The following is a 13,706-nucleotide window of genomic DNA, read 5'->3' on the forward strand; positions in this document are numbered from 1 at the left end:
GAATTATTTGCCCTCATCTGAATGTTCCTTTCATGATGTCGTTTTACATATTATAGCACATAATTCGATTAAAATCATAGCCTCATTGCTGTGCTATCCACATTTCCTCCGGAGTTTTATGTAAATTCAGGTGTTTCATTCTTAATTTGTCGACTTTAACTGCAGTTTGGCATTTTCACTTTCATTCAGGAACATTTATAGCATGCCCCCCGTGACAAACAAGATATTGGATGCAGGGAACTCCTGGAAGAGTGTAGTTTAAATGGAATTTGATACTGCATGCAGAATAGGAGAAAAAAAACTGCATTTCTCAATGTAGAGACTTGGTAGGTGCAAACAATAACATCAAACCGCCATGTATGTATATATGTGTGTCGCAAAATGTGACGAAAATCCTGCACAACGGTAATAGTTTGATTAACGTGTTTACATGTTTACATTTGGAGAGCAGTGTTTACAGCAGATCTTTTAGTCCATAATATTGTTGTGATACTGATGTACTTAAACTAAATCATTTTGACTAAGGTTTGTCTTTAAAAACTGAAAGAATACTGCTGATGATACTAACTTTTTTGCTATCTGAATAAACATAAACAACGAAAATTGATCACACACTTATTAAATTTGTAGAGACAGGACAATTAACATGAACTGGAATCGCGTGTTTTTTTTTACAAGGAAACGAGCGGCAAATCTGGGTTTCACCATTTCCAGATGCGAAAAGCTCTCTAAAGGTTTTTACCTCTAAGGTAAAAAAAATGTTCCTTACAAACATAATTTTGTCGCGTGTTAGCAGACCACTGTAATTCACAAATGTGGGTCCACGTGCGAGCTGTGCCCTCATTCCGAGAAATGAAAACAAAACCTTCATTGCGGCACATTTATAAACGCAACACTGACGACCCATGTCTCTGAATAATTCTTCTTCCTCCAGTTGTTTTACAGGTTTCAACACAACGTGGCATCTCTCTGGACAATGTACAGGTCTTTGAAGTTATTATGCATATTAATGAAGTCGCACCTCATACACAATAGAGGACACTGATTGGTTTGAACCAAGTCTCTTATGAATTAATGCTGAAGACTCAATGAAGCCACTTTGTACCGGCCGGTACAGACGGCCAATCTCCAAGCTGGATTTTACACAATGTTCTCACGGTCTTGACGTAGCTTCAAATTTTCATTTCAAACCGGAAGAAAGAATTTGCTCGAAATTACACAAAAACAACAAATTTTTAACTTTTTTAGTGAAATATATTTGTCCTAATGGTGTTTGTCGCAATGTGAGACATATAAATGACTGTCAACATCTTAAAAAATGGGTTTTGATGTTTCGTGACCCTTTAAACACACTATTGGTGGACTAATAATTGGTCTATAAGTCTCCTGAAAGCAATTGCACCTTAAAAAGCATTTTAAATAGCCTTTTCTGCACCATCACTGTGCCAGCAGTGCAATATATTTCAGACTCAACAATGCCACAAATACTTATGCAACCCCACTTGTTTCTGATGCTGGAAAATCACAGATTTATCCAGAAGCTCACCGCTTTTTGATGTTGGCCCAAGCCAGATTCATGCTCTCGGTCATTTGTTTCACTTTGCTTGTGTCGTCGTCTGCATAAAGAGTCAGTAGTTTGTTTGCCAGCTCATTAGTGACATTCATCTGAGTCTGCCACTGCTGTAGATCCTTAGAAAGTTGCTGCAATCCGATAAGGTAGAATTTATTTGAAGCAATTACATGTGTTTATCTGCAGATCATGTGAATGTAATTACCTTGACATCTGCATTTTGGCCTTTTAAATCTTCAACGCTGTGCGAAACTTTCTTCCAGCTCTCGAGTTTTTCATTGGCTTTCTTAATGAGAGGCTCCACCCTTTTTCTGGCCTCCAACCAATCGCTGGAGTCCTTATACATGTTCTGCAGTGTAAGAACTCTGGCCGTCAGCTTGGCATGAGAATCTTCCCAATGTGCCTGTAACTTCTCAACTGTAAATAAAAGAAGATGGAACATTTCAAGGAAAGCGCTTTAGTTGATTTGATGGATAATTGCGGGGTGATAATTTTTATGGTAATGAGAAAATAGGGTTGATGATGGATGGAAATGATGGAATGATGAAACGGAGAGAATAATGGAAAGATGGAACAACATATAAACAATAAAGAAAACTGCTAAAGAATGGATAGATCGATGAGAGTCAAGCAAAACAAAGCATAATGGATTGATGGATGAATGACAAACAAAACGAATAAAGAGAATGACAATAATGATGTATGAATAACAGACAAAAATAGATACAGTGGAATGACATGGGGGATAGTTGGATGGATAGACAATGATAGAAAGAGTAAATTTATGGGTAGAGATAGACACATAGAACGATAGAATGAGAAAACTAAAGCAAGAACGATAGATAAAATGATAGAACAATGGATAGAACAAAAGAACAATAGATTGAATGAATGAATGAATGAATGATATAATGATAGATAGATAGAAACAATGGAACAATAGGCAGAACAATATAATGACAGATAGAATGATAGATAGATCTCTATTTAGATGCAATGATAGATAGAACAATAGAATGATAGTTAGAAAGAATGAAAGAATGACAGATAGAATAAAAAATAGAATGAATAGATAGAATGATAGAGTCAAATAACGATGGATAGAAAAAACAGATGCATGGATAGAACAAAGGATGGATGGATGGATGGATGTAAAGAATTAAAAAAAGATGAATGGATGGAATAAAGAATGGATGGGTGAATGGATGGATGGGGGATGGATAGATAGAACGAAAGAACAATGGATGGATAGAACGATGGATGGATGGATGGATGGTTGAATGGATTAATGAATGGATGGATAGAACAAAAGAACAATGATAGACGGATAAATGGGAAGAACAAAATAACGATAGATTAATGGATGGATAAAACAAAAGAACGGTAGATAGATAGATGGATAGATAGATAGATAGATAGATAGATAGATAGATAGATAGATAGATGATGGATGGATGGATGGATGGATGGATGGATGGATGGATGGATGGATGGATGGATGGATGGATGGAATGAAAGAACAATAGATTGATGGATGGGAAGAACAAAAGAACCTTGGATTGAAAGATGAATGAATAGAACAAAAGAACGATAGATAGATAGATAGATAGATAGATAGATAGATAGATAGATAGATAGATAGATAGATAGATAGATAGATAGATAGATAGATAGATAGATAGATAGATAGATAGATAGATAGATAGATAGATAGATAGATAGATAGATAGAATGATAGAATAATAAAACAATATATAGAATGACAGACAGACAGACAGACAGACAGACAGTACACCAAGCTTTACATCATGTTGAAAGTAGTGTATTTTGCTTTCAGCTGTGTTTTGTTTCAATAATACAATGACCTTGAGCTGTCTGGTTAGACACAATCCCTGGCCACAGGCATTGTTTACTCTCTGTATTATTTCAGGCACAGTTTCACCAAGCTGTTACAAATGTTGACACCTCAATAGCTGCACAAATGCAGTGTATCACTGAGAGAGGATATGGATATGGACGAGGTAAAGCTGACTTACTGCGGTCTGTAATAGTTGCCCGTGTCTCAGGGTTATTGGTTTTGTTCTTCAGGTTCTGAGCCGCAGTGATTTGTTTGTTCAGCTGTGGGCATCTTTGCTCCATGTCTTGCAGTGCTGACTGTTAGAGAGAGTCGCAACACACAATTTTTTACTGCAGTAAGAGTGCCACCATATGAGTAAGTCCGCAAGATATATTTGGTCCACTTATAATAAGTCTCATAACTTATATTTTAATATAGTTCATTTATTAATTCAATACATTATTGATTTATAACATATTAACATAAACATACAAATCTCTTCATATAAGCATTGTACACGCATCTATACCACTTGATGTACACACAAGTATTTGAGCCAGTGAAATTTTTCAATTGCATTCGCCACCTTCTCTCAATAGTCATTCATGTTAATTTGAACTATGTTTAAATGTGATTATTTTGACAGTACATTCCTTGAAAACATCATATTTATCAATATACTGAAATTCTGTCTAAGATTCAGAAATATGAAACACACATGCACACTACCGGTTGACCCATGCGATCTTTCGTAAATCACACTACTATGCTGATCTGATGCTCAATTATTATTATTAAACCCATTTTTGCTGCCTAATAATTTTGTAGATTTGATTATGCACTGCAACTCAACTGTTGCTGTGAGATGGAGAATAAAACACAGAAAGTAATACTTTTATTCAGCTAGGAATAATTAAATTGATCAAATGTCACTGCAAAAAAACTAAAATTGCTAACTGCTTAAAAAGATTCAATAAAATGTAGTTCGGGTTCACTTTCACTAATTAAATGTAATTAGTTTTGCCACTAATTTCTCAATCAAAATGGTCATTTTAAACACCAGAAGTAGGAAGAAAGAAAGAAAGAAGCAAAGAAGGAAGGTAGAAAGAAAGAAAGAAAGAAAGAAAGAAAGAAAGAAAGAAAGAAAGAAAGAAAGAAAGAAAAAGAAAGAAAAAGAAAGAAATTTAAAAAGTAGACAGATAGATGGATAGATTGACAGATGGATAGATGGATGAAAGGATGATAGGATAGACAGATAGACAGACAGAGACTGGATAGATAGATAGATAGATAGATAGATAGATAGATAGATAGATAGATAGATAGATAGATAGATAGATAGATAGATAGATAGATAGATAGATAGATAGATAGATAGATAGATAGATAGACAGACAGACGGATGTTTAAGAAAACAAAGATGGATGGATGGATGTTTCAGAAAACAAAGATAGATAGAAAGAAAGAAAGAAAGAAAGAAAGAAAGAAAGAAAAGAAATTGAAAAAGTAGACAAATAGATAGATAGATTGACAAATAGATAGATGGATGAAAGGATGAATGGATGGATGGATGAATGGATAGACGGATAGACAGAGAGACTAGATAGACAGACAGACAGACAGACAGACAGACAGACAGACAGACAGACAGACAGACAGACAGACAGACAGACAGACAGACAGACAGACAGACAGACAGACAGACAGACAGACAGACAGACAGACAGACAGATAGATAGATAGATAGATAGATAGATAGATAGATAGATAGATAGATAGATAGATAGATAGATAGATAGATAGATAGATAGATAGATAGACAGACGGATGTTTAATAAAACAAAGATGGATGGATGGATGGATGGATGTTTTAGAAAACAAAGATGGAAAGAACAAAGAAAGAAAGACATAAAGAAAGAAAGACAAAAAAAGAAAGAAAGAAAGGAAGAAAGAAAGAAAGAAAGAAAGAAAGAAAGAAAGAAAGAAAGAAAGAAAGAGAAAAGATTTGTAAAAGTAGACAGATGGATAGATTGACAGATAGATGGATAGATACAGCCCCTGCAGGACAATCAAAAGTATTTTATTGTATGAATGCTATCAAAATCTGACCTTGAGTTTGACCGTCATTTCGTTGATCTCGTCCAGATCCCCCACCATTACTCTCTGGGTCTGAACCATGTGATCCAGCAGCGCCAACCAATCGTCAAGCTCTGTCCAGGATTTGTTGAATTTGTCGAGAGCCGCATCTCCTGCTGCACTACCAGTCAAAGTTACAGCTGCAAAAGTGACAAATGCTCTTCAGAATCTCAGACACACAACGGTCATGAATTTTCATGGCATATTATTGTAGCTGTAATGGCCTGATCTGATACCTGCGAGCTGGCATTTGTCTTTCCAGTCTTTAAGGAGAACTTGAATGGATGTCCAATCTGCACTCAGACCGTCATACTGGCCCTGCGAAAACATCAATCCAGGAGAAGGGCATTAAATAAAACCGTACGCCATGAAGCCGACAGACTGATAGAAGTGGATCTATCACATTATACAGTATGGTGATGGTAGATCGGACTGCAAAGTGTGCGGAGTGATCTAATTTCATAGCCACAGTGTTTCTGAGATCATATTCAATAATATTCTGCTCGATTACTCACCTTCTCAGGCTGGCACGGCGGTCTCTCTTTTGCCAAAAGGGTTTCCACTGCTGGCTTCTTTTCTTTTACGTCATCCTCAATCTACACACAATAAAAATAAGAAAGAGAAGTAAATAACAAACCCTCATTAAAAGATTAATCTAACTTTGTGTATTTAATAACTAAATAAACTCATTTACTAAACTAGTTTAACTACAAAATTAAAATGTATACATATTTATGTTAAATAATACAAAATTACAAGAATAGTTACAAGAATAAACCAGATGACTTATGTCACCGACTCGGTCCCAGTCATTCCCCTCGCTGGCCAGCAGAGGCCACTATCTCCGGACTTCTAAGCATTACATCATCCATTCACTCTGATCATGCACACCTGAACAGAATCCCGTTAATGACCCACGTACCCTTTATAAGCCAGCACCAAACGCTCATTCAGGGCGAAGTCTTGTTTAGCCCCGGCCAGCATTTCTGAGCGTTATCCCTGCCTGATTTCTTGTGTATTACTCCAGCCTGTTTCTTGACTCTGCTTCGCCTTCTGCCTGCCCACGACCCTTGCATTGTATACGGACTCTGATACTCGCTGCCTGCCCATGAACCACGCCTGTTATGCGGACTCTGATGTTTGCTACCTGCCCACGACTCACGCCTGGTTCACGGACTCTGATACTAGCAGCCTGCCCTCGATCTATGCCTGGTAATACTTACTGTGTCTATCCATCGCCAGTCTTTATTCATCATAGACTGTTGTTGTGTGTTTGCACATTAGTGCATGTTGTGTGTGTGAATGAGAACTTGAGCAATAAATACTGCATAATGGATCCCTCCGTGTCAGTCTCCTCGTTACAACTTACAACATTATAACCCTCTCAGGCTCAAATTAAGTTTTAGAAACAGGAAAAATTTGATATTTGGGGAAAATTATCATATGGGGTAGTACAATAGAATTCAGACTTTTTTAAAGAAAGACCTTCACATGCAAGGCGTTCTGGGATGTTGCAGATTTGCAACATTGGCCTAGTGGGATAATTAGACTACTGAATATGATATGAACAATAACTTTTTTATACACAACTTTTTAAGGGGTCACGAAACACCAAAACACATTTTTGAGCTGTTGACAGTCGTATATGTGTCCCACACTGCTAAAAAACTATTAGGACACCTATATTTCGCTAAAAAGTGTAAATTGGTTGTTTTTGCGTTATTTCAAGCAAATTAGTACTTCTGGTTTGAAACTAATTTTTGAAGCTGCGTCATGGCTATGACATAATAGCGTGTATTCCAGCGTGCAGACTGGACGTCTGTGCCAGAGTGTGTCTTATTACGTCTTACAGTGTAATGCATTAATGCATGAGTAAAGCTTGGTTCAAACCAATCAGCGCGCTCTATTGTGCAACTTCATTAATATTCATTACTGTCACAGTGTTTAGACGACAGAGACGCCACGTTGTGTTGGCAAAACAAGCATGAAGTGTTGCTTTTATGGTTTGCTGCAGTTAAGTTTTGTTTTCATTTTTTCTCTGTGAGAGCTCAGCTGGACTCACGTGTGGATTAACAGTGTACGAGACGCTCGACAACAATAACTTACGTGTCTAAGGAGGATTATTGTTTACCTGAGAGCTGTTCTCATCTGCAAACACTGAGATCCGGATTCGCTTGTAGTCTCCTCTTAATAAAGACGCGGCTCTAGTTGCTGGTGATTGTCCTGTCTCTACAGATTTGGTAAGTGAGCGACCAGTGCTCTTTGTTTATTCAGTTTTTTCGTATCGAACAAACTATTGCACCGAGTGTAAACATGTTAGCACTTTAACCAAACTTTTACCTCGTGTATGATTTTCACCGGATTTTGTGACCGGAATAACACGCGCAGCTTTCTGACGCTACCTGCCGAGTGCATCTAAGTTTCCGGGAAATGCGGAGGGTTTTTTTTCTCATTCGCCATGCGGTATCAAACATTGCATGAAAAATACACGCTTAGAGCAGTTCCTAGAATCAATTATCTCGTTTGTCGCGAGGGACATGAATGAATTCCCTGAATGAAAGAGCCAAACTGCAGTTAAAGTCCACCATTTAGTAATTTGGCAAATAATTCGACTACGGATGTCCATGTAAACACAGTCACTTTGTCCCCTGTGTGTGTATTTCGACTCTAAAACCCTCTTTTCTTCCTCTGACACTCCCCCCTAAACAAAGCTGGACATGCCCACTTTTCTGACTTTTTCCAAAGTAGAGGTGTGAAAACACCCTGCTGAAACGAGGGGGTATCATGGCCCTTTAAACATTGTAACAAATTGCTTTTCAGTGGCAGAACAACAACAACAACAATATGGCATTCAAATCTGATATCTCAAATCCTCATTGAGTAGGTCACGTTTCCAAGTCACTTTGTCATGTGGTACTCCAAGAAACAGTTTTTGTCTTTTGTGTCATCTGGTGGGGAAACTGTTTGTTGCTAATGGACAACCAAGTCCTGCAGTGGTACTTCTGAGTAAAAAAAACCTCATAAAATATGTATCTGGAGTAATGAGGTAGTTAATTTTTAACTGTTGAAAAATAGCAACGCCTGCCTTGAGAGGGATAAACAACAATACAATTTTTGCATTAATTAATAACAAAAGTGGAGCAATAGATCCTAAACAAATGTATAATAATCATAATGCAAATCAAAATCAGTTGAGTCAGGCCAAGTCCAAATTAACCAGTCAAAAGCAATCTGAAATCACACACATTAGGCTAAATGCACACTACGAGGCTTAGTGCTCAAATCTGATTTATTCTCAAATCAAATTTTTTTTTTTGGCAAAACTGTTCACACTGTTGTTCTAAATGTGGCCATTATCAGATTTCCAGTGTGAACAAATTATTGTTGTAATCTGAACCACATGCACAAAGGTACAACTACGCACAGCACATTCTAACGAACCCTGGAGCGATTTTTTTGTGGTGAGAATTTGAACCGAATTAGAACAGACCCAACCGCAAAAAGTACTTCACCTTTTTGGACTAATCCAGCTGCCGTAGGTCGATGCACTGTGTATTATGGAACGTGGAGGAAAAACATTTGTTGACAGCGCTTTACCAACAATTTTAAACGGAGAGAGAGACGGAAAAATATTACCTAATGGATCGTTGGTAATATTTCCGCAATATGACCACGTCGCAGTTTAGCTAAATTAGTTCACGCCTCCTCCTGAAGTGACGTGCGATGCATTAAAACATTGTTTTCCAGCTTAATTCGAAATGTATAGTTTGTCTAAAGTGATGTATACAAACTATATAGTATACAATGAGCAATGATACGATCGGCCAGCGCAGTCGTCCCTCCATAGTAAAAAAAAACATTTTGTGTCTGCAGGTTTGTTTACTTGCGGGAGTTCCATTGGGATTTTCCCGCATGTGAATTCTGACCAATCGAAAACAACATAGGTTCAACAGCATCTGGCCAATGAGTGATGTGGATTTTGTCAGACGACTGCATTTTGGTTCTTTTCATCTGGTTTGGAGCAAAGCAAAGCCAGCAGTGTGGTGTGAAAATGACCCCAAAGACGGCAGAAAATGCTACAATGCATCATTTATTGCCCTTGGTCCAGACCAAATGAAGCGAACTACAGATGTGAAAGCACCCATAAACAGCATAGGCTGTATCCAGTCAAAACTCAAAGTGAAACTGAAACATTGCCTACCGGTATATTGAAACATTTTTGTCCTTAACAATGGAAAAAAAATAATTAACCTGTTGCAAGAGGTAAGTTTCCAGTTAGGTCCAGTTTCTTTTTCATATTTGGTTTTATTAACGTATTAATTAACTAAGTGAAATATAGCTATTTCATGTAGGCCTATGTATTCAAGACCATTTTGAGGCAAATAAACAAAAACAATGGTCCCAGCATATTTACATTTTTAATTTCTATAGCTTCCAAGAATCCAAAAAGAGCCACAAATTAATGAAAATGTTATGATGGCTGTTTTACTATGATGGTATTTTGAATTTAACTGAACAATCCTTTTTTGGGGTTACAAGCAAATAGCTAATGTTTGGTTATTGAGTGCCAGTTGTCATTCAAACAATGGTGTAGAGTATTTGCCCGATGTGTTATTCTATGCTGCTGAGGAGTAGAGGATGTTTGTAGCGTGAACCAGTACAGAATAAAGACGTGGCACAAGGTTATTATAGTTAACGAAAACTAACGAAAAAACTAAAATAAATTTTTATCATTTTCGTTAACTGAAATAAACAAAAACGAGAGTTTCTAAAAAATAGAACTGAAACTGTATTGTGTACAAACAAAACTGACTGAAACTAATTAAAATTATAGCAAAAACCTTCATTTTCGTCCTTCATCCTCGATGTTACTACCGCGACAAAAACAACGAGTAGACATGACAGCAGCACGGTGACCGCATTAAATTCAGAGACTTAAAATTATTAATCTAGCACATTTTTGCTAATAATGGGTTTTATTTCTGTCTTATTGATCGCGACCGAGAACAAATCTTTTTAACTGGATCTCCAAAGTGAACTGGTTAAACTAGTTCACCAAATCGAACTGAATCATTTCGATTCGTGTCTCCAGTAAGAACTGTCATCCACAAACTACTTACTTTTTAACATGCCTAGTACCACCACTCTGACTCGAAAATAAACCAATTTAAACTGAGTTATTCAGTTATTAGAACAGTATACGGGGATCAGATTTGAGAAGCATTGAACCGATAGTACTGCGTATGCGTGATTCAGCAGATGGTTACCTGAACACAAACAGTACTTGACAGCCTGCTTTGACAGAACTTAACTTGAACAACTGCAACGCGGTGAACCGAGAGCATTGGGTTGCAAAACTTAATTAAAAGAAACTTTTCTGATCATAGTGATGTTTTAACTAACTGAAATTATGATTGCTAATTACATATTTTTGGTATGTTGAGTACTAACATTGAAAGATTGTCAAAAAGATCTGGTTCGTGTTAAAGATCTGAACTTCCAGTAACTGCTGATGTATGTAACCTCAGCCTTGCACACATATTTTACTTAAGACTGCTATCTTGTGGGCTGTTGAATTTCAATTTGAGGATGGGTAGATGGTAGTGGTAGATGATAGTGGTCATATGTTCTCTAAATGCATGTTTCAAAAAATGTATGGTTGAGTTTTTATTATACAATATTTATTCTGATGATTTTAAATCTTGCACCTAACAAATATCCTTATTAGATTTAATAGAGATAATATTTAATACTACATATGAAAGTGGCACCAATTGGAATTGAAAATATCCAATGCCATCAGATGCCAAAAACAGATCTGAGTCACATTTGGGCAAAAACATCAGATTTGGGTCATATTTGCCTGCAGTGTGAACGTAGCTTTATAGTACAGATGTAGACGTGTTCTCATAATTTCAGTAACTGAAAGAACTAATGATTTCCTGAACTCATTAGTTCCAGAGAAGTGAAACTCGTGTCCTGATGGGAGAAGCTACGATGAGAGCAGAAAACTACGAAGATGATGCTGGGAGTCTAATTAAACACACTGTCTTTGTCATCTCAATGACTCCCTCGGTGCAAATTTTGAGACAAAATGGCATCAGTGACTTTGCGACAATTTATTAATTTTATTATTTTTCTTAAATACTTTATTAAAAAGGTCAAACCACCATTATAACAAAGTACAACTTTTTTCTCAGTCTTTGAAAAACCTTATTTGAGACCCTATACAGCTGAAGTCAAAATCATTAGCCCTCCTGTGAGTTTTGTTTTGTTTTTTAAATATTTCCTAAATGATGTTTACCAGAGAAAGGAACTTTTTACAGTATTTCCTATATTATTTTTTCGTCTGGAGAAAGTCTTTTTTTGTTTTATTTCGGCAACAATTAAAGCAGTTTTTAATTTTTTCCAAACCATTTTGAGGTCAAGATTATTAGCCCCCTTAAGCAATATTTTGTTTTGATTGTTTACAGAACAAACCACTGTTAAAAAACGATTTGCCTAATTACCTTAACCTTCCTACTTAACCTAATTAACCTACAACCCCAAATCAGAAAACTTTGGACAGTATGGAAAACGCAAATAAAAAAAACAAAAGTAGTGATTTCTAAATTTACTTTGATGTGTATTTCACTGCAGACAATACAAACATTATTTAATGTGTTCCTCATGATTTTATAGTTTTTTTTTCCAACACATTTAACATTTTCCAACACATATCCCTCATTTTTACATTCCAATGTTGACAGGTATGCTCAGGACTACTCTGGCAAACCTTTGTCAAGTCCCACAATACATAATTACATCCACAAATGCCAGTGAAAACTGTACTGTGCCAAAAGGAAGCCCTATGTTAACAGTGTCCAGAAGCGCTGTCGACCTCTCCGGGCTCAAAGGCATCTGGAATGGACCATCACAAAGTAGAAATGTGTACTGTGGTCAGATGAATACGTATTTTAGGTATTTTTTGGGAGAAATGATGCCGTGTTCTCCAGACCAAAGATGAAAAGGATCATCGAGACTTCTACCAGCAACAAGTCCAAAAGCAAGCGTCTGTCATGGTATGGGGTTGTGTCAGTGCCCTTGGCAAATGTAAACTGCTCTTCTGTGATGGCACCATTAATGCTGAAAAGTACAAAGAGACTTTGGAGCACAATATGCTGCCGTTTTTCCAGGGATGCCTGTTTTCCATGTATATAAACAAGACAATGCAAAACGCATTCTGCACACATTACAAAGGCCCGGCTGCAGAGGAAGATGATGCAGGTATTTGACTGGTCTGCATGCAGTCCCGATCTGTCTCCAATAGAGAATGTTTTGTGCATTTTAAAGTGCAAAATGAGACAACCAAAATACCAATTAAAAAAGAATTCTTGAGGAACACATTAAATAATGTTTGTTGTACTGTCTGCAATGAAATACACAAAGTAAATTTGGAAATCCCTACTTTATTTTTTTTATTTGCGCTTTTCATACTGTCCCAACTTTTTCTGATTTGGGGTTGGAGTTAAGCCTTTAAATGTCACTTTAAGCTGAATAATAGGGTCTTGAAAAATATCTAGTAAAATTTTATGTACTGTCATCATGGCAAAAGATAAAAGAAATCAGTTAGTAGAAATGAGTTATTAAAACTATTATGTTTAGAAATGTGTTGAAAAAATCTTCTTTCCATTAAATCGAAATTGTGGATACAATATCCAGGGGGGGCTAATAATTCAGGAGGGCTAATAATTCTACTAATAAAGAATAAATAATAAAGACTTCAACTTCAATCGGCTTGAGTGAAACATTACTGCATGAAGCTGAAATAAGACACACAGCAGTATTATGGCAGTGGGACCATGGGTAGTGAACATATGTGCTGGATCACGTCTGTCAGATTACCTTTGGGTCCACTGCAGTAGGCGACTGCTCAAGCTGAGTCTTTGTATTGGAGGCCCAAATTGAGAGTTTGGAGAGCTGTTCTTGGTACAAAGACAAATCCCTGAGGAGATCCTCGATTTGTCTCTGCTTCTCAGGAAGATCAGTGGACACCTTTAGAGGAATAAGAAAACATTTAGAGCTTTTCGGTAAATCACAGAAGAGGGATTCTAACAAAACCTGTCTAATCCATACAAGCTTAAAACAAGAAGATAATAAAATATTAGAACAAAAAACTAGAAT

The 13,706-nt window shown here is 36.7% G+C and overlaps 1 protein-coding gene across 28 annotated transcripts in view; it reads right to left on the reverse strand.

Moving 5' to 3' along the window:
* The window catches only part of dmd (dystrophin), a 249,405-nt gene that overhangs the window by 88,186 nt on the left and 147,513 nt on the right, over window positions 1-13,706 (reverse strand). For all 28 annotated transcript variants that reach the window (XR_015475971.1, XR_015475970.1, XR_015475969.1 and 25 more), the window contains exons 48-54: window positions 13,428-13,577; window positions 6,059-6,139; window positions 5,780-5,861; window positions 5,517-5,683; window positions 3,607-3,724; window positions 1,776-1,987; window positions 1,547-1,701 (exon numbers count right to left, since the gene is read on the reverse strand). Coding sequence is in view for 24 of the 28 variants with exons in the window: in XM_087236510.1 (XP_087092636.1) it covers window positions 1,547-1,701; window positions 1,776-1,987; window positions 3,607-3,724; window positions 5,517-5,683; window positions 5,780-5,861; window positions 6,059-6,139; window positions 13,428-13,577 (965 nt within the window). In the remaining 4 variants the exon portion in view is untranslated. The remainder of the gene's footprint in view (window positions 1-1,546; window positions 1,702-1,775; window positions 1,988-3,606; window positions 3,725-5,516; window positions 5,684-5,779; window positions 5,862-6,058; window positions 6,140-13,427; window positions 13,578-13,706) is intronic.

This window comes from Danio rerio, chromosome 1, assembly GCF_052040795.2.
Source record: "Danio rerio strain M-AB ecotype USA chromosome 1, GRCz13ab, whole genome shotgun sequence".
NCBI classification, from domain to species: domain Eukaryota; kingdom Metazoa; phylum Chordata; class Actinopteri; order Cypriniformes; family Danionidae; genus Danio; species Danio rerio.